This window comes from Staurois parvus, unplaced genomic scaffold (genome assembly GCF_062004578.1).
Source record: "Staurois parvus isolate SC_StPar_1 unplaced genomic scaffold, SC_StPar_1.0 ptg001065l, whole genome shotgun sequence".
In the NCBI taxonomy this organism is placed as follows: Eukaryota; Metazoa; Chordata; class Amphibia; order Anura; family Ranidae; genus Staurois; species Staurois parvus.
The window spans coordinates 1,806,140-1,830,170 of NW_028318861.1; the positions used below are offsets into that span (position 1 = coordinate 1,806,140).

Genomic DNA, 24,031 nt, shown 5'->3' on the forward strand with positions numbered 1-24,031 from the left:
GGAATAGACTGACCTGGCCGGTGCAAAGATTTTACCAGTTAGATGTAAACACCACCCCATGCCACAAGATGGTGGCAAGCATACAATCTGGGGGGGGGGGGGGGGATTTGGGTGGTTTTATTTAATTTTGGGGTGGGGGCAAGAAGAATGTGTACTTTTCTGATAGTACACGAAAGGTGGTCATACAATGATTGAATTACTAGCTTTAATGGACACTTTTTAAGGATCCTGTAGCTGCTGACTTAATAAAAGGACACTTGTCCAGGAATTCAGCGCCATCCCCACCCAGGCTAGTTCTTCACTAGCCTTCAAGTTCCCGGCGCAGGCATCCTAACTGTGGGCAGCTGGCTATGCTTCTTTTGGCTTTAGAGTCAAGTTGCACTTTGTGAATGGCCCAGCAGTCTTCTGGGACCTGTGACATATCCCAGAAAACTGCAGGGAGGAAGGGGAAGAGGAGCACTTCTGGAAGTGGGAGCGAGTACCTGCTGAAACTAGGCACCTCCCCCCCAAAAAAAATAAATAAATAATATATGCCGAATATGGAGGGGGGGGGGGGGGGTGGAGTTCACTTAATTTGGAAATGGAATGGAATTTCCGCTTTAAGCTGACCATACACGTCATGCATTTCAGGTGATCCCTGCTGAAACATCCAAAATTTGAGCTGTGCGTGGCCTTGTTGGCACCACCTAGCATGACCAACTTTATCTAAAAATAAAAAAAACAACGGAGCCAGGTGGAAAACAGTTAGCCGAACAGGGACCACATACTATCAGATGCAGTCACCACTTGGATAGTCAGACAGCCATGGGCACTGTGGTTATCTGAATACAATAGCCGGCAAAGATGATAAAGAGGTGCCAGTACAATACGGTTGATCGGTGCGTGACTTCAACTGAATGCTGTGTACAACCATTGCGAGTATACAGATTACCTTGAAGACTTGCCCAGGTGTAATCCACGGGGTTCAACTTCAGAGGAGCACCAACAAATCTTGCATAAGCCTGGAAAGTACACAGAAGTAAAAATGTAATAGAGATCTAAGAGTACAAAAACTGATGTTGTGCTCACAAGAAAAGCTAACACAAATCGGCAGAAAACTGGGGGAAGGAATACACATTAATTATTACTGTAGGCTGCACTTTTTAATGGACCAGGTAAAGACAGAAAGACCATGATCACACACAATTGTTAGAGAACGAATATGCTGCTCCGAAAATTAGATTATTGCATTTTTTAGGTAAACAACATACCCCAGCCATTGGGAATTGCTTCAGACCTGATTATACAGAACATGGATATCTGTGATTAAACATTTTAGAGAGATTTTTCCATTAGCTATCTAAAAGTAGTAACCCACGCAGCAGTAGGATTGGGAGGGTGGGTTACATAGACAGACTGGTGGGTTGTCTTCTTGCCTCAAACCCCTGTGACCTGCTTTGCCAAAAAAAAAAAAAAAAAAAAAAAAAAAAAAACAACAACCTTCTGCTTTGCTCTTGCACCCTATCATAATTTTCTTTTCTACCAATGGCAGCACACTTGCAATTTATCTCCACCCCCAAGGAACCACTGATATCTTTTACATCTTTTTGACCTCACATTCTAGTAAACAGGTTAAGACAGAGCAGATTTGTATGCCATCATGAAAAGGCACAAAAAAGGAAAGAAAATGTAGGTAAGCACTGAAATTTTTTTTTTCTGATGGCTTGAGAACAGCATACTTGTTGTAATTAAAGTATGTGTAAACCCTCACCTTTTAAAACAACCCATTCAGTTTAAAATAGAAATGAAAGGCAAAACATTTATAGATAGAAAAAAAAAATATAAACACATTTTTTCTCCTTTTCTTAAGTGATCACATACCCTCTGTTCACAGCTGCATAAAAAGCTCAGAGCTGGGGAAGGAGCAACAGCAGTATACTGATCTTCCCAGTGAATGGCTGTGCAACAGGGGCCTGTCAGGATGAGTCTGATCATTGAATGAGAGCACGCAGAGTTGTGCTCTTATATCTAGCATGGACAGATTTTTAAAGGAAAGCAGGGGGGGGGGGGCAGGCAGGAACACCAGGGATTTCACACAAACAGAAAAGGTTACTTTTTTTTTATAGAAGTAAATGGTACTGCAGGCACAGATCAGGAACTAGATAGACAATGAAGTCAGATGCAACAAAAATGGTTTTTGCTGTTGCTCTTACTGACCTCTAAGAATGCTAGTTACCTGGTTGTCTACGGTTTATGTGCTTCAAATCGCTAATCTAGTAAAAACGTACTCTGCCAGTAAAATTCCTAATCTACATACAAGTATGCTGTCAACAAAGTCAGAACTCCTGATCTACATACTGGGTCTAGATCAGGGATTCAGAAAGCACTGAAACCATTAGCAAGACGTGAAAGTCGAACGGCTTCCATTTTAAGGAGAGGCAGCCCTACATATTGATCAGGTTTCTTTGGGACCAGTTCCTTATGTTATACAGCCACTTGGCTCTTTCTGAAAGGCATCATCCCCAGACATATTAAAAGACAGATAACATTTTACTTCCCTAGCAAAGCATGAGAGGCAATGTTAGCAAGAATGCCCTATACGGCAAGCTTTAAACCATGGCAGTGAAGTATTGCATGTTACTTCTGTTAATGCATTGCAGTGCAATTTATTTAAATGGTACCCCAACATACAATAATGCACTATTGTGCGATGTGGTGTGCTGTATTGTAAAAAAAGGTGCATTACTGTAGTTAATCTCCTTTTAGTATATGAATCTAGTTTGTAATATATCTAGAGAATAAAATCTGTAATCCATGTACTTCAGTTGTTGATGGGATCTGTATTTACTAGGAAATATTGGCATCTGACTGCATCATAAGGAATTTTATGCTGCAGTAGTTCTCAGCTATTAATTAGATGGAGATTGTTGCTGTCTCTACTTTGCATGGGTAATGGTTACACCTTAAAGCAGGGGTGTCCAACATGCGGCCCAGGACAGCTAAGAACAAGGACCAACTCAAAATTGTAAACTTACTTAAAAATGTTGATAATTTTTTTTTATATATTTTGTTAAAAAGCATTTACACTTGAGGCCAAAAAAAAAAAAATTGACAGTGTCTCTTTACTGGACTTTTATAAGTTTTATCTTCCCAAAGAAAAATCTCCCACTCTTAACAATCACACCTTATCCATGTCATCAGTTTTCGGCAGCACCTAAATTTGAGAGCAACTATTTTCAAGGATGAAGCACATGAAGGACTAAATTAGAACCAAAATATCTGAGGAGCACCCTGAGAATTCATTGAGAATTGCTACTACATACATCGAACCAGATATTGAAGCTTTAGTTTATCAAAAACAGTGTCAAATATCGCACTCGTTTTATGTTGCCCTTTTACTTTAATAAAAAATTGTACATTACTTATTTCAGTAAACATTAGACATGTGCACACCAGAAATTTTCATTTTGTTGTGGATGCATTCGTTCATTGAAGAATTTTGTTTTGTCATATTTGTTATGGTGAAATGATTTGTCTTTGGGATTCATTTAGTATCTTTGGCATTCATTTTGTATAATCCTTGTTCCAGGAGGACTCGAAAATTGTTTCAGTTTTTCAATAGATTGCTATAGATGCTATATACATATATTGCCAAAAGTATTGGGACACCTGCCTTTACATGCACATGAACTTATATGGCATCCCAGCCTTCGTCCATAGGGTTCAATATTGAGTTGGCCCACCCTTTGCTGCTATAACAGCTTCAACTCTTCTGGGAAGGCTGTCCACAAGGTTTAGGAGTGTGTCTATGGGAATGTTTGACCATTCTTCCAGAAGTGCATTTGTGAGATTAGACACTTATTCGGACGAGAAGGCCTGGCTCGCAGTCTCCACTCTAATTCATTCCAAAGGTGTTCTATGGGGTTGAGGTCAGGACTCTGTGCAGGCCAGACAAGTCCCTCCACCCCGAACTTGCTCATCCATGTCTTTATGGACCTTGCTTTGTGCACTGGTGGGCAGTCATGTTGGAACAGGAAGGGGCCATCCCCAAACTGTTCCCACAAAGTTGGGAGCATGAAATTGTCCAAAATGTCTTGGTATGCTGATGTCTTAAGAGTTCCCTTCGCTGGAACGAAGGGGCCAAGCTCAACCCCTGAAAAACAACCCCACACCATAATCCCCCCCACCACACTTTACATTTGGCACAATGCAGTCAGGCAAGTACTGTTCTCCTGGCAACCGCCAAACCCAGACACATCCATCGGATTGCCAGAGAAGCGCGATTCGTAACTCCAGAGAACACATTTCCACTGCTCTAGAGAGTCTAATAGTGGCAGCGTGCTTTACACCACTGCATCCGACGCTTTGCATTGCACTTGGTGATGTAAGCCTTGGATGCAACTGCCTAGCCATGGAAACCCATTCCATGAAGCTCTCTACACACGATTGTTATCTGAAGGCCACTTGAAGTTTGGAGGTCTTTAGTTATTGACTCTGCAGACCGTTGACGACTTCTACACACTATATGCTTCAGTATGCACTGACTCCACTCTGTAATTTTACGTGTCCTACCACTTTGTGGCCGAGATGCTGTTGTTCCCAGTTGCTTCCACATTTTTATAATACCACCAACAGTTGACCGTGGAATATTTAATAGCAAGGAAATGTCACGGATGGACCTATTTTACAGGTGGTACCTTATCACGGTACCACACTTTAATTCACTGAGCTCCTGAGAGCGACTCATTCTTTCACAAATGTTTGTAGAAGCAGTCTGCATGCCTAGGTGCTTAATTTTATACATCTGTGGCCATGGAGGTAATTGGAATACCTGAATCCAATGATTTGGAGGGTGTCCCAATACTTTTGGCAATATAGTGTATTTTTTAATTGGAAGGATTCAATGTTTTTGGACACTAGTCCAACCCACCAAGAGAAATTGCACAACCTGATGAGACAATTTCGACTGACATCATGTACATTCGAATTAATGAATGGAGTGAAATTCGGATCCATTCCTTTTCCAAATTATCGAACGAATTTGAAAAATAAATTAATTTCCACATGGGCCCGAACTACTATCACATCATGTGATATCACCTGAATGAAACAAATGCATTTGTTAATTTTGTTACAATGTTGTTTCAGACTAGTTCACATTCGTTACTATGTCCATTCGGAGATTAGTATATATCCGAATCACTGAAAATTTAATTTTAGTCTGAAAAATGAATCATACTGAAAACGCACATGTCTAGTGATGGTTAACTTGTGATCTGCTGACTTTTTCTGCTCATCAGCGATCCTTATTGTTAGTGTAGCTAATGACAAGACAATTCCTGTTCTTCCAATGTGGCCCAGGAAAGTTAAAAGGTTGGACAGCCCTGGTGTAGGTCATTTGTAATCTTTCCTGAGTAGTCCCTGTTCTGATGTAAATCAGCTCTCTATAGGCAATAAAAAAATAAAAAAAAAACTTATGTCACCATTTGCTTTTAAAAAGCAAATGCTAGTAACCACAGCAAAAGGTAAACATGTTTGCCAGGTCATTTCCCCAAACCATACTACCAATTACGTCAGCATACAGTATATAAAAAACTGTATGTATTTTATGCACATCATTACTAAACAGGTCTATAACACTTTACATGGATATGGTCCAATGTAATTACATTGCTATTATACCTATGTAGTAATGGAAATTTTTAATTCAGAATATTAAATTTACTACTGGTTTTACTTTCCTCATAGGGGTTTTGAATTCCCCATCTTTCTTTAGTCAAGCTCATAAAATCTAATAAAGAAATTATATTTACATGAAAAACTATAAGGACATTTTAATCAAAGCTGGAAGTGAGGATTTAGAACACACCTTAGAAGAATCCACCGACCCCCCAAGAAAAAGTTAAGGACCATAAATCGAGCTGGCTACCTGGTGCCTGGGACTGGTACAGTCCTATTGTGAACAAGACTGGCCCATTCACACTGAGCATGGGATGAAAAAAAAAAGTAGAAGCTGAGGCTAAATTCACAGATAAACACGTATCAAAATGACAAGCAGATCCAAAAATAGACCGGTTATATGCAAATCTTGACTTTATTTGTGGCCCATAGATCCATCATGGGTCCGCAAACGTCCACTGTCAAAATACGGATTAATGGGTACAGATATCACAAAACTGACACCTGTCAGCTCCAGTTACCCCAGCAGTGGGTCACTTCATGGATACATAAACACACACAGATATAAACTCATCGAGCACTTTTTTTCAATCCCAAAAAAAGTCGGGACGCTGTGTAAATTCTATATAAAAACAAAATGCAATGATTCGCTAATCTCATAAACCCATATTTTCTTCACAATCGAAAACAAATCAAATGTTTAAAATGAGAAAATGGACCATTTTAAGAAAAAATAAGGTAATTTTGAAAGTAATAGCAGCAACACGGTGTCAAAAAAAGTTGGGACTGGGCAATGTTTATCACGGTGTAGCATCCCCTCTTGTTTTAACAACACTCTGTAAATGTCTGGGAACTGAGACCAGTTACTGGAGTTTTGGGAGGGGAATGTTGTCCTATTCTCAGCTGATATAGGATTCTAACTGCTCAAAAGTCCTGGGTCTTTTTTGTTGTATTTTTCCCATTTCAAAATGCACCAAATATTTTCATTTGGTGAAAGGTCTGGACTGCAAGCAGGCCAGTTAAGCATCCAGGCTCTTCTACTATGAAGCCATGCTGTTGTCATAGATGCTGTATGCAGTTTAGCAGTGTCCCACTGAAATATACAAGGTCATCCCTGAAAAAGATGTTGTCTGGATGGGATTATATGCTGCCCTAACACCTGGATATATCTGTCAGCATTGATGGTGCCATTCCAGATGTGCAAGCTGCCCGTTCCATACACACTAATGCACCCTCATACTATTAGAGATGAATGCTTTTGAATGGAGCGCTGATAACAAGCTTGAAAGTCCCTCTCCTCTTTAGTCTGGAGGACTCGGCGCCCTCAGTTTCCAAAGAGACTGTCAAATTTCGATTTGTCTGACCACAGAACAGGTTTCTACTTTGCAACAGACCACATTACATGAGCTTTGGCACAGAGAAGATGGCAGCATTTCTGGATCATGTTCAGATGTGGCTTCTTATTTGCATCATAGAGCTTTACCTTGCATTTGTAAATGGCAATGTTCAGACATTGATTTCTGGAAGTATTCCTGAGCCCATGCAGCAATGTCCACCACAAAATTTTTAATCCAAAGTCCAGATCAATAAAGAATAGATGTCATTGAACTATTATGCTTTGCACGGCACTAATCCTGCTATTTGGCTTGCTTTTTCACCACTAACATGCCAGCTGCTTTTTGAATGTGGAACCGTTGCCATATATTCATTATTGATCTGGACTTTGGAGAAACAGTATTACAATTTATGACTCCAATTTTATGTAATGGGTCCTCCTGACACTATCATTTATTACCAACTTGTAATAGGACTATTTATTTGAGAAATCCAATGGTGTCACCTCATCCACTGGAACGTTCTCCTTACTCCACAAATTACCACGTTAGATAGATTATATATATATATATATATATATATAGGCTTTTTTCACTATTGATATGTATATGCAGCTAGTTGTCAGGACACTGAGATAGATAGAGATATATAGATAGATAGATAGATAGATAGATAGATATATCTGAAGACATCTGGACGTCCATATGCCGACATTGTTTTTAAATTTTTTTTCTTTTGTGATTTATGGTAAGGGTATTGAGCACTGCGTGTTTTCAAACATATGATATGTAATTTTATTTTTTTTGATAATTACACTGCTTTATAATTTAATTAAAAAGTAATTTTTTTTTACATAAGTCTAGTTTGCCGTTTCAGTAACCGCTTGTCCCACCAGGGGGCTTTACCTTGTGGTTGGGGTGATTTTTCTGTCTATAGTAACTTATGGTTTAGACCAGCGGTTCTCAACCTGGGGGTCGGGGCCCCTTTGGGGGTCGAACGACCATTTCCCAGGGGTCGCCTAAGACCATCGGAAAACACATATTTCCGATGGTCTTAGGAGCCGAGACACCGCTCCTCCGTCTCCGGCGATGTGTGGGCGGGATGATACGCTGCTCCTGTCACCGCCTCCTCGCCGCTGATTGGCCACCGGAACTGTAGCTCAGGAGAGGCACACAGGCGGCCAATCACCGGCGAGAAGGTGGAGCTTGGAGAGGAGGAGCCGAGCGGCAGAGCGCGGAGATCGAAGAAGATCAAGGGAGCTGCAGGAACGAGTGAAGAGAGAGGCCAGAGAAGGAAGACAGCTGACAGGTAAGTGCAAATTTTGCTGCTGCAGCCAGGAATGCAGGTTGTAGATGGGAGAGAGAGAGAGCGAGCCCAGGCTGGAGCAGGAGTCAGCAAGGTAAGTATCATTGGTGTCAGTGGGAGGAATTGTGCCCCATCATTGGTGTCACTAATACCAATGATGGGGCACTATTCCTCCCACTGACACCAATGATGGGGCACTATTCCTCCCACTGACACCAATGATGGGGCACTATTCCTCCCACTGACACCAATTATGGGGCACTATTCCTCCCACTGACACCAATGATGGGGCACTATTCCTCCCACTGACACCAACGATGGGGCACTATTCCTCCCCCCACTGACACCAACGATGGGGCACTATTCCTCCCCCCACTGACACCAACGATGGGGCACTATTCCTCCCCCCACTGACACCAACGATGGGGCACTATTCCTCCCCCCACTGACACCAACGATGGGGCACTATTCCTCCCCCCACTGACACCAACGATGGGGCACTATTCCTCCCCCCACTGACACCAACGATGGGGCACTATTCCTCCCCCCACTGACACCAACGATGGGGCACTATTCCTCCCCCCACTGACACCAATGATGGGGCACTATTCCTCCCCCCACTGACACCAATGATGAGACACTATTCCTCCCCCCACTGACACCAACGATGGGGCACTATTCCTCCCCCCACTGACACCAACGATGGGACACCATTCCTCCCCCCACTGACACCAACGATGGGGCACTATTCCTCCCCCCACTGACACCAATGATGGGGCACCATTCCTCCCACTGACACCAATGATGGGACGCCATTCCTCCCACTGACACCAATGATGGGGCACTATTCCTCCCACTGACACCAATGATGGGGCGCCATTCCTCCCACTGACACCAATGATGGGGCGCCATTCCTCCCACTGACACCAATGATGGGGCGCCATTCCTCCCACTGACACCAATGATGGGGCGCTATTCCTCCCACTGACACCAATGATGGGGCACTATTCCTCCCACTGACACCAATGATGGGGTACTATTCCTCCCACTGACACCAATGATGGGGTACTATTCCTCCCACTGACACCAATGATGGGGCACTATTCCTCCCACTGACACCAATGATGGGGCACTATTCCTCCCACTGACACCAATGATGGGGCACTATTCCTCCCACTGACACCAATGATGGGGCACTATTCCTCCCACTGACACCAATGATGGGGCACTATTCCTCCAACTGACCCCAATGATGGGGCACTATTCCTCCCACTGACACCAATGATGGGGCACTATTCCTCCCACTGACACCAATGATGGGGCACTATTCCTCCCACTGACACCAATGATGGGGCACTATTCCTCCCACTGACACCAATGATGGGGCACTATTCCTCCCACTGACACCAATGATGGGGCGCCATTCCTCCCACTGACACCAATGATGGGACGCCATTCCTCCCACTGACACCAATGATGGGGCGCTATTCCTCCCACTGACACCAATGATGGGGCACTATTCCTCCCACTGACACCAATGATGGGGTACTATTCCTCCCACTGACACCAATGATGGGGTACTATTCCTCCCACTGACACCAATGATGGGGCACTATTCCTCCCACTGACACCAATGATGGGGCACTATTCCTCCCACTGACACCAATGATGGGGCACTATTCCTCCCACTGACACCAATGATGGGGCACTATTCCTCCCACTGACACCAATGATGGGGCACTATTCCTCCCACTGACACCAATGATGGGGCACTATTCCTCCCACTGACACCAATGATGGGGCACTATTCCTCCCACTGACACCAATGATGGGGCACTATTCCTCCCACTGATACCAATGATGGGGCACTATTCCTCCCACTGATACCAATGATGGGGCGCTATTCCTCCCACTGATACCAATGATGGGGCACTATTCCTCCCACTGACACCAATGATGGGGCACTATTCCTCCCACTGACACCAATGATGGGGCACTATTCCTCCCACTGACACCAATGATGGGGCACTATTCCTCCCACTGACACCAATGATGGGGCACTATTCCTCCCACTGATACCAATGATGGGGCACTATTCCTCCCACTGATACCAATGATGGGGCGCTATTCCTCCCACTGATACCAATGATGGGGCACTATTCCTCCCACTGATACCAATGATGGGGCACTATTCCTCCCACTGCAAAATTACAGTTATGAAGTAGCAACGAAAATAATTTTATGGTTGGGGGTCACCACAACATGAGGAACTGTATTAAGGGGTCGCGGCGTTAGAAAGGTTGAGAACCACTGGTTTAGACGGCAACACTTAACAAGCGATTAGGTGGTCAAGTTTCACTTATTCCCTAATTTTTTTGCTTATAGTTACTTCCTTGTTAGTATCACTTACTAACAGTTAACCCTTTGATTGCCCCTGATGATAACCCCTTCCTGCTCAGTGCCATTAGTACAGTCAGTGCTTTCTTTTAGCACTGATCACTGTATTGGTGTCACTGGGGATGTCAGGGACACCAAGTCAGTTCCCCCCAGTGTCAGAATGCCCACCACAGTCCCGCTATAAGTCGTTTATCGCCACCATTACTAGTAAACATTAAAAAAAAAATCCCAGTATATACACCACCATTTGTAAATGCTATAACTTTGACATAAACCAATTAATTTACACTTATTGGGATTTTTTTTTAGCAAAGACATGTAGCAGAATACATTTTGGCCTAAATTTTTGATGAAATGTGATTTTTTTCTGGACATATTTAACAGCAAAAAAACTCTAAAAATATTGTTTTTTTTACTCAAACATTGTTTTTCTTTTATAGCGCAAAAAATAAAAAAGGCACAGGCGATCAAATACCACTAAAAGAAAGCTCAATTCATGGGGGAAAAAAAAAAAAAAGACGTAAATTTCATTTGGGCGCAGCGTTGCATGACCACGCAACTGTCAATTAAAGTAAAGCAGCGCCGTAACGGAAAAAATGGCCTGGTCAGGAAGGTGCGTAAATCCTCTGGAGGGCAAAGTGGTTAAAATGGTACATTTTCTCAGTTTAAATATTAGATAGATATATATATATATATATATATATATATATATATATATATAAGTGCAAGGATAATATATACAGTATATATGAACAGGGATTATATTTATTACAGTTAGGTCCATATATATATTTGGACACAGGCACAATTTTAGATTTTTTCAGGTATTTACCAAAACATATTCAAAGCTACAGTTATATAATGGATATGGGCTGAAAGTGCACACTCTCAGGTTTAATTTGAGGGTATGTACATCCAAATTGGAGGAAGGGTTTAGGAATCACAGCTCTTAAGAGAAGCCATCCCCCTCTTTTCAAGAGATCAAAAGTAATTGGACAATTGAATCAAAAGCTGTTTTATGGCCAGGTGTGGGCTACTCCTTTATTTCTTCATCAGTTAAGCAGGTAAAAGGTCTGGAGTTGATGCTAAGTGTGGTATTTGGAATCTATTGCTGTGAACCTACATCATGCGTTCAAAGGAGCCATCCATGGAAGTGAAACAGGCCATTGTAAGGCTACAAAAACTAAACAAATCCATCAGAGAGATAGCAGCAACATTAGGAGTGGCCAAATCAACAGTTTGGTACATTCTGAGGAAAGAAGAACGCACTGCTGAACTCAGCAACATAAAAAGACATGGACGTCCACGGAAGACAACAGTGGTGGATGATCGCAAGATCCTCTCCATGGTAAAGAAAAACCCATTCACAACATCCAGACAAGTGAAGGGCACTCTCCAGGTGGTGGGCATATCATTGTCAAAGTCTACAATCAAGAGAAAACTTCATGAGAGCAAATACAGAGGATTCACCACAATGTGCAAACCATTCATAAGCCTGAAGAATAGAAAAGCCAGATTAGACTTTGTCAAAAAACATCTAAAAAATCCAGACCAGTTCTGGAAAAGTATTCTTTGGATGGATGAAACTAAGATTAATCTGTACCAGAATGACGGGAAGAAAAAAGTGGGGAGAAGGGTTGGAACAGCTCATGATCCAAAGCACAACGTCATCTGTAAAACATGGTTGAGGCAGTGTGATGGCATGGGCATGCATGGCTTCCAGTGGCACTGGATCATTGGTGTTTATTGATGATGTGACAGAAGACAGAAGCAGCCAGATGAATTCTGCAGTGTTTAGAGATATACTGTCAGCCCAGATTCAGCTAAATGCAGCAAGGTTGATTGGACAGCGCTTCACAGTACAGATGGACAATGATCCAAAACACACTGAAAAAGCAACCCAGGAGCTTTTGAAGAAAAAGAAGCGGAATATTCTGCAATGGCCGAGTCAATCACCTGATCTCAACCCAATTGTGCATGCATTTCACTTGCTGAAGACAAAACTATAAGCAGAAAGACCCACAAACAACTGAAGACAGCTGTAGTTAGAGCCTGGCAAAGCATCAGAAAGAAGGAAACCCAGTCTTTGGTAATGTCCATGGGTTCCAGACTTCAGGCAGTCATTGCCAGTAAAGGATTCTCAACAAAATATTAAAAATGAACATTTTATTTATGATTATATTCATTTGTCCAATTACTTTTGATCCCTTGAAAAAGGGGGGATGGCTACTCTGAAGAGCTGTAATTCCTAAACCCTTCTCCAATTTGGATGTACATATCCTCAAATGTAACCTAAGAGTGTGCACTTTACTTCTGGTCAATACCTGAAAAAATCTAAAATTGTGCCTGTGTGCAAATATATATGGACCTGTGTGTAATATATATATATATATATATATATATATATATATATATATATATATATACACACAGGGATAATATATGTACACTGATCACAGATAACAGAGCAGGGATCATGGTGTCGGTGCACAGCTCCCCTCCCCCTCAGCACGGTGTATATACACAGATGACCTTGCTCTGATCACTTTCACTTTGTTCTCCCAGGACGTCCCAGCTGGCTGCATACCATCCGGAGCTCAGGACGGGCAGTGAGCACACCATGAGCCGGGACACCGATCCCACATCCGTGCACATCTCTTACCAGGACCACCAGGCTCTCCGGGTGCACGGAGGGCAGGCCCCAATCTCCGCCCCAGAACCTCAGCTCCATGGCACGAATCCCCCCTCCCGGCAAACCGGCTGCAGCAGCGGAGCTTCAGCCCGGAATTTCCTGCGGAGACTCACAACATGGCCATCCCTGGAGGGCGGGACCCAGGAGTCCAACACGAAGCCGTGAGCAAAAGCTAGCCCCGCCCACTACGGGGAAGCCGTCGAAAAGAACGTCACCATTATGGAAACCACGCCCCAAGGCGTGGTAGCCAGCACACCAGGACCACCCAGCGTACCGCCCACTGCTCAGCTGTAGGTGACATCACGTGTGGTGATGGAAGGCTGTGGCGGGAGGGAACCGTGTGCCTGCACAGTCTATGGGATTCAGAGGTGCTGTCATCATTATAGGAGGCCCTGTCACCACACCATCACTGTCGATGGAAATCCAATCTTCTGCTTGAGAAATGAGTTTGGTTTTGGTGATCTTGTCTTGTTCAGCTACTTCCTGTCATGAGGTGACAACTGTCCCCCCCTTCCCCCTTCAGTGTTACTAATACTCAATCTGGGCCTAGGCTAGGTTCACACCAATGCGTTTTGCGGTACATTTTCAGATTTGCAGATAAGCAGTACAGTCCATGCGCAACGTCACTTACAAAGGAACATTCTGCTTTATGTCATCTTTGGGGAGGAGCCGCTAACTACAGTAGTGCGCCAAAGTTTATATACCCGGCAGAAATCATGATATTTTAGCATTGATGTTGAAAATATGTCTGATCATGGCAAACAAAGTCTTATTTAAGAATAGTGATCATATGAAGCCTATATTTATAAAAAAAACCCTCCGCAATAAACTTCCTATGAAACAAAATGTGCAGCTAGCATGTAATGTGTTCCCACATGTAAACCGGAAATCAAATGAAAAATGCAGCAAGCAATATAAATCCAATGCTGCTCATAATACAAACATGCATAAATGAATAGAGAAACAGGTATTGTGTATGTGACAATAAATATGTGCTGCATCCAATGTATTCTTACCACATACACGTGAATCACCATAGACTTGCACATAGGAGTGCTGAAATGAATATAAAAAACAAATAAATGATATTTAACCACTTGCCCTCCTGAGGATTTACCCCCCTTAATGACCAGGCCTCTTTTTGCTACTCGGCGCTGCACTAATTCAACTGATAATTGCGCGGTCATGTGATGCTGCACCCAAATGAAATTTACGTCCTTTTTTTCACACAAATAGAGCTTTCTTTCGGTGTAATTTGATCACCTGTGCGCTTTTTATTTTTCACGCTATAAACAAAAAAAGGCCAAAAATTTTGAAGAAAAACAATATTTTTTATTTTCAGCTATAAAAAATATACAGTAAACTCAAAGTTGGTTATAAATTTAGGCCAAAATGTATTCTGCTACATGTTTTTGGTAAACAAAATCCCAATAAGTGTATATTGATTGCTTTGTGTGGAAGTTATAGCGTCTACGAACTATGGTATAGATACTGCAATTTACGCCATTTTTCTGCTATACAGCACTGCGCTAGTTTAGCGGACAATTGCGCAGTCATGCAATATGGTACATAAATGAAATTTACATCTTTTTTTTCCCCCACAAATTGAGCTTTCTTTCGGTGGTATTTGATTGCCTGTGCGGTTTTTATTTTTTGCGCTATAAAAAAAAAAGGCTGACAATTTTGAGGAAAAAAAAACAATATTTTGGACCTTTTGCTATAAAACATGTCCAGTAAAAAAAAAATGCAAAAATCTAATTTAGTCATAAATTTCTGCCAAAATGCATTCTGCGACATGTCTTTGCTAAAAAAAAAAACAATACGTGTAAATTAAGGAAGATACTGGGATTTTTAGGGGGTTTTTTATACTAATAATGGCGGCGAGCAGCGAATTATGGCGGCGATCAGGGACTTATGGCAGCGACTTATGGCGGGACTGTGGCGGACATTTTGACATTGGGGGGTACTGACATCCCCAAAAACACTAATACAGTGATCAGTGCACAAAAAAAAAAACTGACACTGTACTAATGGCAATGGGGAGGAAGGGGTTAAGTTTATTTTGCAGGGAAGGGTTATAGGAGTGAGGGGAGTGTTTTACTAGGGGGCGGGGGGGTGTACTGGGCGGGACAAGGCTGATCGAGAAAGAGAAACTGTTCTTTCTCGATCAGCTCATCCTCGAGCTGACAGGGAAGTGACAGACAGCACAGCTACTGCAACTGTGCTCTCTGTCACTGTTTGCCGCCGATCGCCGGGACATAGCCGCTAAGGAGCAGCTGTGACCCGGCGACTGACATCTGCGGCGGTGATCTGCGGGACAAATAGGGCGGCAGCGCGCCTCGAGCGCGCCCCCTATTTGTTTACAAAACACATGTTTTAAAACAAGGTTTTGCCTGTGACTGCTGCCCTGCCGCCTTATATGTACAGTGGCTGGGCGGCATGTAGTTAATAGTGAACTGTCCCATGTAGCACCGCACATGTGTATGCAGTAGTGTGATTACACTGATCCACTTGGAGTAACTCAGATTTAAAGGGACAGTTCACCATTGTTTGGAGATTTTTGTTGCTGGTGTATTTGGAGCCCGATATATAGGAGACATACCGCACAAACACACATGAAGATTTCTGAGACTTAAAGGGACAGTTCACTATTAAATATAATTTATTTGGTTTTTATATCTATATTCAATTCAGTACTCGTATGTGTAAGTCTATGGTAATTTATGTGTATGCAGTAAGAATACATTGGATGCAGCACATATTTATTGTCACATACACAATTCCTGTTTCACTATTCATTTATGCATGTTTGTATTATGAGCAGCATTGGAGTTTATATTGCTGCGCTGCATTTTGCATTTGATCATATGAAGCCATTGATTATCACCTAGTATATGAAGCCATTGATTATCACCTAGTATATGAAGCCATTGATTATCACCTAGTATATGAAGCCATTGATTATCACCTAGTATATGAAGCCATTGATTATCACCTAGTATATGAAGCCATTGATTATCACCTAGTATATGAAGCCATTGATTATCACCTAGTATATGAAGCCATTGATTATCACCTAGTATATGAAGCCTTTGATTGTCACCTAGTATACGAAGCCATTGATTGTCACCTAGTATACAAAGCCATTGATTATCACATAGTATACTAGTGGTGGGCAACCTTTTTTTTCAACTGAGCCAAATCTCGCCAAAACCACTATTGAAATTTATTTTGAGAGCCACATTTTTAAAACTGAAAATACATAGGATGGTACACTGTTTTTAGTTTCAATAGGTTTTTATAGTAATTCATCCCCCATAGTAATTCATCCCCCATATAGTAATTCATCCCCCATAGTAATTCATCCCCCATATAGTAATTCATCCCCCATATAGTAATTCATCCCCCATATAGTAATTCATCCCCCATAGTAATTCATCCCCCATATAGTAATTCATCCCCCATATAGTAATTCATCCCCCATAGTAATTCATCCCCCATAGTAATTAATCCCCCATATAGTAATTCATCCCCCATAGTAATTCATCCCCCATATAGTAATTCATCCCCCATATAGTAATTCATCCCCCATAGTAATTCATCCCCCATAGTAATTCATCCCCCCTATAGTAATTCATCCCCCATATAGTAATTCATCCCCCATAGTAATTCATCCCCCCTATAGTAATTCATCCCTCATATAGTAATTCATCCCCCATAGTAATTCATCCCCCCTATAGTAATTCATCCCCCATATTAATTCATCCCTCATATAGTAATTCATCCCCCATAGTAATTCATCCCTCATATAGTAATTCATCCCCCATAGTAATTCATCCCCCATAGTAATTCATCCCCCCTATAGTAATTCATCCCCCATATTAATTCATCCCTCATATAGTAATTCATCCCCCATAGTAATTCATCCCTCATATAGTAGTAGTAAGTAAGTAGCAAGTAGTAAGCCAAGTCCCCCCTGTGTCAATTCACTTACCTTTGCTCCGCGCGTTCCTCTCGCCGTGTTCCCGCACCGTTCCGGTCTTCAGGGCGGACTGTGAGAGGAGCCTAGCTCCTCTCACGTTCATCACGCTGCCCCGCCTACACACATCCTGACAGCCAATCACTGGCTATCAGGATGTGAGTGGCAGCGAGACTGGCCAATCATTGCATTTGAGCGCGTTGCCCTGGCTGTTTTTTTTTTTGGATTTGCTGCAGAGTCCCTGCCGCCCGAGAGGAGGGAGGGGAGCGGGCGCCCGGCACACAAGAGCCGCATTAAAGCGTGTAAAGAGCTGCATGTGGCTGGCGAGCCACGGCTTGCCGACCACTGTAGTATACGAAGCCATTGATTGTTACCTAGTATACGAAGCCATTGATTATCACCTAGTATACGAAGCCATTGATTATCACCTAGTATATGAAGCCATTGATTGTACATAGTATATGAAGCCATTGATTATCACCTAGTATATGAAGCCATTGATTATCACCTAGTATATGAAGCCATTGATTATCACCTAGTATATGAAGCCATTGATTATCACCTAGTATATGAAGCCATTGATTATCACATAGTATATGAAGCCATTGATTATCACATAGTATATGAAGCCATTGATTATCACATAGTTGTTTGGCTCCTTTTTAAATCACACTGATAACAGAAATCACCCAAGTGGCCCAAATCAAAAGTTTCATCCCCTGGAATGTTTGGTTTTGGTACAGATACACAAGGTGGCACACACAGGTTAAAATGGCAATTAAATTTCCCACATCTGTGCCTTTTGAAATTGCAATTAGTATCTGTGTATAAATAGCCAAAGAGTTTGTTAGCGCTCACATGGATGCACTGAGCAGGCTAGATACCGAGACATGGGGAGCAGAAAAAAAATGTCAAAAGACCTGCGTAATAAGGTAATGGAACTTTATAAAGATGGAAAAGGATATAAAAAGATATTCAAAGCCTTGAATATGCCAAGGGCCATCTTTAAGGAGGGACAAAAGGGGCAGCTGCCCTGGGCCCAGTCATTGTTGTGGGGCACAAAGCAGCTGCCCCATACTTGCCAACTGTACTGGTTTACATTCCTTTGTTCCTTGATGTCTTTGTCCCGGGCTGTGCCTAATATCTGAGTGTGAAGTGCTGTCACTTATGCTGCCCAGCTCTGTCCTATTGCCATGTACAGATGACTCATGTGTGAAGACCCTGCCAGCATTCACATGTAAATAACAACAGTATTCATATGTATATTATACATTTATAGTGTAAATTCTTCATTTAATTGGTCATCAGTTTTTATCCCCCCTAACATTGGTGTAGAAATGTCACCACCCATCCCCATCCAGCACTGCCACTAATGCCATTCTCTCAAAGCACTGCTATTGATCCCATCCCCCCAAGCACTGCCAATGATTCCATCCCCCATCAGCACTGTCACTCATCCCATCCTCCCAGCACTGTCACTCATCCCATCCTCCCAGCACTGCCACTTATCCCATCCTCCCCACCACTGCCACTGATCCCATCAACTCTCCTCTAGCACTGCTATTGATCACATCCTCCCCCCCAGCACTGCCCATGATTCCAGAAGTCCTAGGAGTTTTCTGTCTATTGGTGGGTCCCCTCACTACCTGCACACCATGGACTGAGAAGGCTCCTTAACGACCAGGCCTCTTTTTGCTATTCGGCGCTGTAATGTTTCAATTGATATTGAACCTGTGTAATCTAGCACATTGTAAAAGATAACCCAAGCCTTCCACTGAGCTCAAACATATTCCAGAAGGAGTAGAAACTAGATAACATTTTTAAACTCCATTTTCTCCTTATGTCTCATATCTTGGAATATGAGAGACTTACATAAAAACCAGCTATATCTTCAGATTGGCCACGAGAAGACAAACAGTTTGATAGGTCACACTCCCTGACTGGAATACCTAGGACAGCAGAGAATTATATCTCTTGAACTTCAAATATGTATTTCATATGTAACCGTTCCTCAGAGGCGTCTGCATACTAATCTACCCGCCGGTGGAATGTCACTTGTGCATACGGAAAGTTATGAGCAAGATATGAGTTATGAGAGATTTTGGCTCTAGTTTAGGGCTCCGCCCGGACCTTCCCTCCCTAAATGAAGCATTGATCCTTGGCTTTAGAGACACTCCCTGCTGGGGGACAACAAAATGGGCTGTCAGGCCTAAGAGAAGTAAGTTGAAGAATTCTCCCGTTTAACATCAGAACCAACCTGGGAGACCTGCCCTTTTGCTCTGAAACTTGATCTGCAAACGCAAGGCTGATTGGCAAGTACTTTAACCCTTTAACCTCCTTTCTGTCACCTCTTTGCTGTGCTGTTGTTCTCTGTATATTTATATATGTATTGGTTACATCTTTTTTCTGTAAATATTTTTATTGCACCCTTTTGACCTTTTAGTAATAAATCTTTCCTTCTGAAAGCGTTGAACTGTTTCTATAGCTCTTTATTGCAACTTACGAATTCCTGCCTCTAAAAGAGCGCTACTGTGTTTGTTTAACCCCCTGTATAAGCGGTCTGCGGTAACAGTGTTATACAGACAATTATCTCAACCATCATAGTGTTATAGCTGATATCGCCGAGTTTCCTCTTTCTCTGTACAAAAAGGAGGTGGTGGCAGTGTGAAGGGTTAATTTCGTAATTAACCTGACCCAGTAACAATCGCATTCAGGCTGCCGGTACATCGATTGGTGGTCCATTAGCTGGAAAATCATTGTGCAGGGTGCAGCCGGGTGTGGCATTGTTACGCACGTGACATCGCGGTTTTAGATTGGCTAGTCCTTCGGTCAGGAGTTTGGTGAGAAGGTCAGGAGTCTGGCGCTGCGATTGTCACAGTGAGTATTTTGCGATCTCATTTTTTCTAACAAGGTTTTGAAATATAAAAAAAGAAAAGAAAAAATATGTTTTTGTTTTCTTTCTTCATTTTCCAAAAACTTATGGCAACAAACGAGATCTGCAAAATACTCACCATGCTTCTTATCAAATTCCTTGGGGTGTCTACTTTCCAAAAAGGGGTCATTTGGGGGGGGTTTGGTTCTATCCTGGCATTTCAGGGCCTCCGAAACTGTGATAGGTAGTCTGGAAGTGTAATGGGGAAATAAAGCCCTTTAAATGCCTGAAGGTGCTTATTGGATTTTGGGGACCTGTACTTTTCTAGACTGCCAAAAAGTCTCTTACCTGTGGTACCGCCATAGTCGAGAGGAGTAGCAGAATCTATCATGGGGAGTAATTCCACATATACCCATGGCATGTGTGAGCAATAAATCATTTAAGTGACAATTTTGTGTAAAAAAAAAAATATATATAGGGGGGGTTAAGCGTAGGGGCTAAACGCAGGTGCTGGCGTTGATCCCGCTAACTGTGTTTTTGGGGACACTATACTAATGTGAACGCTGGTATAGTGCTGATCTGATCAAAGATATTGATCCGTTCAGATACTATACTAGCAATGGAGGTTTATTATTTATGTGCGTGTTCCTGGCAATCAAAGGGTTAAATGTGATTACTGGTGTACTGATGCTATCTGAGAGGTGCTTGAAAACCACGGGAGCGCGAATCACGTATTTATACGTGATTTTGCGCATCCGTGCTGCCCTGTAATAGTATTTCTGCTATAGAGCGGTCAGGAAGCAGTTAAAGAAGCGGTTTGCGTTACGGCACTGCGTTACTTTAACTGACAGTTGCGCGGCCATGCAACTCTGCACCCAAATGAAATTTTGTTTCGCACTAATTCAGCTTTCTTTCGGTGGTATTTGATCCCCTGTGCGTTATTTTATTTTATTGACAATTTTGAGAAAAAAACATTATTTTGGACTTTTTGCTATAAAACATGTCCAGTAAAAAAATGTAAAAATAAAATTTTGTGATAAATTTAGGCCAAAATGTATTCTGCGACATGTCTTTGCTAAAAAAAATCTCAATACGTGTAAATTAATTGGTTTACGTGAAAGTTATAGCGTTTACAAATGGCAGTATAGATACTGGAATTTTTTTTTATACTAATAATCAGCGATTTATGGCGGGACTGGGGCGGACATTCTGACACTGGGGGGAACTGACTTGGTGTCGCTGACATCCCCAGTGACACCAATACAGTGATCAGTGCTAAAAAAAAGCACTGACACTGTACTAATGGCACTGGGCAGGAAGGTGTTAACATTTGGGGGCAATCAAAGGGTTAACTATGTGATGGGAGTGTTTTACTAGGGGATGGGGGTGTGTGCTTCACTGTAACTGTAACTGCGGCGGCACGGATCGGGTGGCTCACGGTCCCTAATCGGTTAAACATGGCCCTGAATATGCCAGTCAATCACTTATTGACCCCTTGGCGCTGACGCCACCTGGCCCTTTAAGGGGTTTGTGACACCAGGGTTTGTGGTGGGGTGAGAGACTCCACTGTCATTAGGAGCTTTGGATGTGCATTTTCCAGAGCGAGGTTGCCAGGAGAATGGGAAAACGCTGCATTCTCTCAGGCTGTCCAGGACACATGCTTCCTCTTGCCATGACGGTGACTGAAGATTGTACCACCACAGCTGCATAACAGCAGGCTTAGCAGGATGCAGAGAGCTGAGTCCAGGTATGCCAACAGCCAGTCACCTGGGTGCAGAGCAGAGAGTGGACTATGCCCATGTGCAATGATGGTACAGCTGTGCCCCAACACTAGCCGGCTTAAAAGTTAAGAGTAAAGACTGTTCCTTTGCAGCTGTTACACAGAGACATTTGCTTATTGCTTTTGCTGAGTTACCTCTCAGTGGACATTGCACCATATCCTATTCATTCTCCTAGAGTGCACACTAGCCTAGTTTTAGTATTATTCACATTGCAGTTAATGCTGATATGCACAGGTTATTGCTGACTATGCTGATTCATGAGTTCATCTCAGTGTGGTGGTGCCGGAACTCTACTCTTAAGTTTCATTGTCATAGTGATTATACTGTCTACAGGACTGTGTCTCAACCTTCCTTCTGGGTGTTCATTTATGTTCAAACCACCATTTATTCTATGCCTTAGCAATACATTGAGTTCATTTACCACTAAGTGGTCTTGTGTCTATTCCCTGGTGCTAATTCACAGCCAAGTAAAAGGTATCATTTTCGTGTTTTTATAAGTGCTTGCAGAAAATTTCATTCAACCAGTTACGTCGGAGGGAATGAGACTGTTTTTGGAGTTGATGTGCAGAACAGAGAACCCAATCTACCAAGCGGCTCCTGCGGGGGTAGCGCTATATCAACAAATTGATATTGTTTGTAACCTGCAAAAATACCTGTATGACCTGTAGAAGTAGTTTTAGTAGGTAGTTCATGAGCTATATTTGCCAATGATGTATTCATGTAACCTTTGTCATACTCTCATCTTTTTTGTCTTTTCTTTTAACCGCTTAAGGACCGCCCTATAGCAGATATACTGCTACAAGGAGGCACCTGTGCGCAGAATCACGTATATATACATGATTTTGCATTTCCGGGTAGGGGGCGCACGCATCCTACCTGTGCCGCCATTTGTGGTCACGGATGTCAATCACTGGGTCCTGGCTGGTAATTACCTTCCGGCACCTGGTGATTGCCGAGCATCTCCGACGGGGAGGAAGATTGTTTTGTTTACAGTCTTCCTCCCTGTCAGCTTGAGCACACTTCTTGGGATGGCTGTGCACAGTACAGCCATCCCAATCAGTGTGCTTACAGTGAAGAACACGCCCCCTAGTAAAACACTCCCAGTATACAGTTAACCCTTTGATCGCCCCTCACATTAACCCCTTCCTGCCTAGTGCCATTAGTGCAGTGTCAGTGCTTTTTTTTTAGCACTGATCACTGTATTGGTGTCACTGGGGTGTCAGTGACACCAAATTAGTTCCCCGCCAGTGTCAGAATGTCTGCCGCAGTCTCGCTAAAAGTCGCTGATCGCCACCATTACTAGTAGAAAAAAAATCCCATTATCTATACTGCCATTTGTAAACACTATAACTTTCATGTAAACCAATTAATTTACACGTATTGGGATTTTTTTTAGCAAACACGTCGCAGAATATATTTTGGCCTAAATTCATGCCGAAATTTGATTTTTAAAATTTTTTTACTGGGCATGTTTAATAGTAAAAAGTCCATAATATTTTTTTTTTCTCAAAATTGTCAGTCTTTTTTTGCTTATAGCACAAAAAATAAAAAACACACAGGCGATCAAATACCACTGAAAGAAAGCTCAATTCGTGGGAAAAAAAAGGACATAAATTTCATTTGGGTGCAGCGTTGCATGACCACGCAATTGTCAGTTAAAATAATGCAGCACCGTAACGCAAAAAAATGGCCTGGTCAGGAAGGGGGGTAAATCCTCAGGAGGGCAAGTGGTTAAGGAAGTTCTTCTAACGATTTGTTTATGAAAATAACTCAATCACGTTACTATTTATAAAGCCTTTGTTATCTGCTTCTCATCTGGGAATGCTCTTCACTGAACCATCAATTTATACTTTGTATACTTAGTGGAGTGTTTTCTTTTCAAGTGTGTTTTCTACAGTCTGCTACCATTTACATCGATGTTGTTTCATTTCTTGCAGATACATTTTGTGGTGTCAGACAGAGTCTGGAAAAAACATCATGAGCATCATGCTTCCCACTTTATTTATTACAGG

General features: G+C 42.4%; 1 protein-coding gene across 1 annotated transcript in view; it reads right to left on the minus strand.

Annotated features, from left to right (window-relative positions):
* Positions 1-13,577, minus strand: part of MTX3 (metaxin 3) — a 61,639-nt gene extending 48,062 nt beyond the window's left edge. Inside the window, exons 1-2 of the mRNA XM_089658375.1 lie at positions 13,358-13,577; positions 932-1,001 (exon numbers count right to left, since the gene is read on the minus strand). Coding sequence (XP_089514501.1) covers positions 932-1,001; positions 13,358-13,426 — 139 coding nt within the window. The 5' untranslated portion in view covers positions 13,427-13,577. The remainder of the gene's footprint in view (positions 1-931; positions 1,002-13,357) is intronic.
* Between the last annotated feature and the right edge of the window lie 10,454 nt (positions 13,578-24,031).